We start from the raw sequence: 4,192 nt of genomic DNA, 5'->3' as shown, positions 1-4,192 counted from the left end.
ACGGTATCCAAGTAAACAGCAAAGGCCCAAGCATAGATAAAACAACGTATATCTTTTCGATTCGACTTTCAAACCTCTCACTATAATAACGATTACAGGTTGAGTAAAAAAACAAATGGAAGGTCAGGCAAAATGTGAACATTAATTTAATCCACATTGTGTACTCTAACAGGAAACCCTCAATGATACAAATGGGATGATAAACAGACGGGTTTTTGTCATAATTGATAAATACCACTTGTAGAACACATACCACAGAGTACAGCATAGCTGCAAAGACTTGGTAAATTGCCAGACGATGAAAAAAGACCCCAAAGAGCTTAAAGTAAGCAGCCATAGCTATTGCAATTAAGCAGACAACGATTGCAGCAACTCCCACTGTAGACATTGACACCAATATTTCTTCATGGTGAGGAATAAGTTCAGGCTCGCCCATCATTTTTTAGGTGGAAAGAGAAGACCTGAGATCTAATTATAGTTTTCCCGCCGTTTGCATAGATCTAGTTCATAGATATTCATAGTGTAGATCTAATAAACATGATTGCATGGTTAATTCATAGGTATTTCAATTATTTACTTAAACTTTATAGCAACAATGATTAGGAGAAGGAAACAAAGCAAGACAATAGAAACACTGAATGCTTATGAACAGTTTAACAAAAATTAATAAAAAGCAAACAAACACACTCAATTGGGAGTTAATTCATTGTTTTATAATCTTGCTGGTTGCTGGAGTGAGCTAAACTTGCCCTTTCGCTCATACTATTCAGGTTTTCTTCACGTGCAACTTCACCTTGTGTATTTGAATACCGTTTAAAAATAACAATGTGAATAATGAGAGAGACCCCAGCCAAGAGTCCTACCAATGGTAGTGATATAGCACTCCACATAAAACTAGTAAGATTTGGACTTTTAGAAATAGAACCAATTAATCGATTAATGAATGCTGGTATGTAGAAAGCAAAAGATAATATTGGGTAACTTACAAGTGGTAGCATCACTTTTAAAGTTTTTTTTCTTTCAGTTTGCACCCAGTTTGAACTGCTATCTCTATAGCCACAGCAATTATAAGCCTCTCGTATAATTGTTATTATTATGACTACAAAAGCAACACCGGACAACAGTAGACAAATAAGAGCAGGGCCATATAAAAGAAAGTACTGCTCATATTCTCCCTCAGGTAGGTTATCTGATGCATTATCATTTTTCCAGTTTTGTATCCAGCACCAAGCCCCAGCCAAACCATAAATGATTCCGCTTGAGTTGATGCTAACAAACGGTATCCAAGTAAACAGCAAAGGCCCAAAAATAGATACAAGTATGTATATTGTTTCGATTCGATAAATTAGATTGTGAATTCTTTCACAGCAACGGGTACAAATTAAGTAAAAAAACAAATGGAAGGTCAGGCAAAATGTGAACATTAATTTAATCCACATTGTGTACTCTAACATGAAACCTTCAATGACACAAATGGGGTCATAAACAGAGGAATTTTCGTCACTTTCGTCATAATTGATAAATACCACTTGTAGAACACATACCACAGAGTACAGCATAGCCGCAAAGACTTGGTAAATTGCCAGACGATTCGGAAAAAAGACCCCAAAGAGCTTAAAGTGAGCAGCCATAGCTATTGCAATCAAGCAGACAATCATTGCAGCAACCCCTACTGTACCCATTGACACCAATATAACGAACTTTTCATGGTAAGAAAGAAATTCAGACTCGTTTCCATGACCCATTTTTTGATAAAGAAGTAGAGCAACCTTGTCCCGTAGGAGTTAACTGGCGTAGTTATGTGGTCCCAAAGCATTTGTGCCCCCAAAGCATTTGTACCCCCAATTATAACCGTAGTATGGTCATTTCCTGTTTGTGAGAGTAGCTTTAATGTATCATGGTTATTAAAACATAATGAATGAAGTACTACTACTGAACAATTATTAAAAACAGGCACATACAGCCACTGCTAAGCTGAATGTGTACTAACTGCAGCTGCTGATTAATTAAAATAGTTCCTCCTCAACGATACCTAACGGTTGATTGAGGTCGGAACTTGCTCTCAATGGTGTCCTCATAGTTATCAGCTCTCCTATAAAAAGTATAAAAATGCATCCTCTGATATATAACTAATAATAATTATTCACTTTGATGGATCTCTGTGACGTTTATTTTTGCCAACATGAGGATAACGGAAGTGAACAAATACTGCTATTAATACAAAGGCTGCAATCACGAAAAAGCAAACAAGAGGCAGTGCTATTTGTACTAGTAGAAAAAAACAATAATAGTTTGAATTATTGCAACTAACATTCTAATTGTTCCGTCTTAAATTTCTCCTTTTCCCTTTCCTCCTCTTCCTCCAATTCAAGATTCAATTCTTCTACGTATTCATAAAAGCCTTTAAAAATTAAAAATTAGCAAGTTACTTGTGAAAATCCACAATTACCTATGCAGTGATTTTTATAGACTAAAGTACCATCATGGCATCTTGTACAGTGACCAATTCCACTACAGTTAAGACAGTAGCTCATGCCACAAGCTTTAAAAAAAGAGGAAAAAATTAGCTTGTAAGTGGTATGTAAAATAGTAAAGCAATGCTATTATAATATAACAAACTCCTTTTGGATCAGGTGTCCAACCAGACAAACACACTCCTGTACACAGAATGTCCTATCAGTATCAGTCTCACTGGTACCATGTGAATCTTCTCCTTCTTCTGTTGCTCTCTTCTTCTCGTGATGGCCTTCTTCTTCTTCACCTAATAATAAGTAAAAGCAGATTCTATTTTTAACAAAAATTGGCTCCAAATCATCCAGAAATGTTATTGTGTGACATATAATGTACTTACGCTTCCAACTAAAAATTTTTAAGTTATGAGTATTTTTAAAATCGACTAATTTTTGAAAAAAGCAAAGGCTATAGCCCATGGATTTTTTTCAAAAACGGCTCCAAAATCACCCCAAATATTTATTACATTTTCTGATACACATTTACGTCTTTATGCTACGTAGCAAGTTTGAGCTGTTTTTGACAAATATTTTTTGAGTTATGGTCATTTAAAAAAATTAGCCAATTTTAAAAAAATACCCAAGGCTATATATGGTTTTTTTCCAAAAAATGGCTCTAAAATCCCCAAAATTTTTATTACATTTTCTGATACATATTTGATGTCCTTATGCTATACAGAAAGTTTGAGCCAATTCCGACAAATATTTTTCGAGTTATGGTCATTTTTTAAAATCGTCCAATTTTTGAAAAATACCCTATAGCCCATGGTTTATTCTGAAGAATGGCTCCAAAATCACCCCAAATATTTATTACATTTTCTGATACACATTGATGTCCTTACGCTATGTAGCAAGTTTGAGCTATTTTTGACAAATATTTTTTAAGTTACGGTCATTTTTTAAAATTGGCCAATTTTTGAAAAATACCCAAGGCTATAGCCCATGGTTTTTTTTCCAAAAAATGGCTCCAAAATCATCCCAAATTTTTTATTACATTTTCTGATACATATTGATATCCTTATGCTATACAGAAAGTTTGAGCCAATTCCGACAAATATTTTTCAAGTTATGGTCATTTTTAAAAATTGGCCAATTTTAGAAAAAAAGCAAAGGCTATAGTCCATGGTTTTTTTCTGAAAAATGGCTCCAAAATCACCCACAATTTTTTATAACCTTCTGATACATATTTATGTCTTTATGCCATGTAGAAAGTTTGAGCAGATTCTAAGAAAAAATTTTTGAGTTATTAAGAAAGCAATTTATTTTTTGAAGAGAATGGACTTGTCTTGTAGTCTATGAATATTGACCAAAGAGCAGCTCCATTACCTGGTGATCCAACAACACTCTCTGGCACTCTTGATTCTGGATTAGCAAGGAATTGATAATAACCAGAGGGACATGCTACATTAAAAACAGATTAATTCATGTGCAATAATACAAAAAAATTGATTTCTACCTTCACAGCAACAGCTTGTTTGATTTAATAGATATTGGTTCTGACAGTCAGTAACAGTTAGCAAACAATCTAAAAATTAATGATAAATAATCATAAGAATCTACTTACCTCTGCAGTTGCTGCCTCCAAAATTGTGAGGACATTCACATTCATTCCCATTCATAGGATTAGGGGTTCCATTATTAGGACAGTTAGCATTAGGAAGACACTGTCCATTGTATTCACA

The 4,192-nt window shown here is 34.2% G+C and overlaps 1 protein-coding gene across 1 annotated transcript; it reads right to left on the bottom strand.

Moving 5' to 3' along the window:
• Positions 1-1,951: 1,951 nt before the first annotated feature.
• On the bottom strand, positions 1,952-2,540 carry LOC109590626 (uncharacterized). The gene is made up of 4 exons (XM_020006524.1): positions 2,450-2,540; positions 2,312-2,401; positions 2,148-2,268; positions 1,952-2,092 (listed from the first exon to the last, which is right to left on the bottom strand). The coding sequence occupies exons 1-4, from the start codon at positions 2,532-2,534 to the stop codon at positions 2,023-2,025; spliced, it is 366 nt and encodes a 121-aa protein (XP_019862083.1). The 5' UTR covers positions 2,535-2,540; the 3' UTR covers positions 1,952-2,022.
• Between the last annotated feature and the right edge of the window lie 1,652 nt (positions 2,541-4,192).

This window comes from Amphimedon queenslandica, unplaced genomic scaffold (assembly GCF_000090795.2).
Source record: "Amphimedon queenslandica unplaced genomic scaffold, v1.1 AMPQUscaffold_9747_Cont18072, whole genome shotgun sequence".
In the NCBI taxonomy this organism is placed as follows: domain Eukaryota; kingdom Metazoa; phylum Porifera; class Demospongiae; order Haplosclerida; family Niphatidae; genus Amphimedon; species Amphimedon queenslandica.
This window is presented reverse-complemented; position numbering and strand designations above follow the sequence as displayed.

What these genes read in the sequence shown, in the direction of transcription:
- LOC109590626 (XM_020006524.1), bottom strand. Translation starts at nt 2,534, where the DNA reads ATGAGCTACTGTCTTAACTGTAGTGGAATTGGTCACTGTACAAGATGC. An exon ending in CTATAAAAATCACTGCATAG is followed by an intron (nt 2,402 to 2,449) that starts GTAATTGTGGAT and finishes TAATTTTTAAAG; the next exon opens with GCTTTTATGAATACGTAGAA. An exon ending in CGTCACAGAGATCCATCAAA is followed by an intron (nt 2,093 to 2,147) that starts GTGAATAATTAT and finishes TACTTTTTATAG; the next exon opens with GAGAGCTGATAACTATGAGG.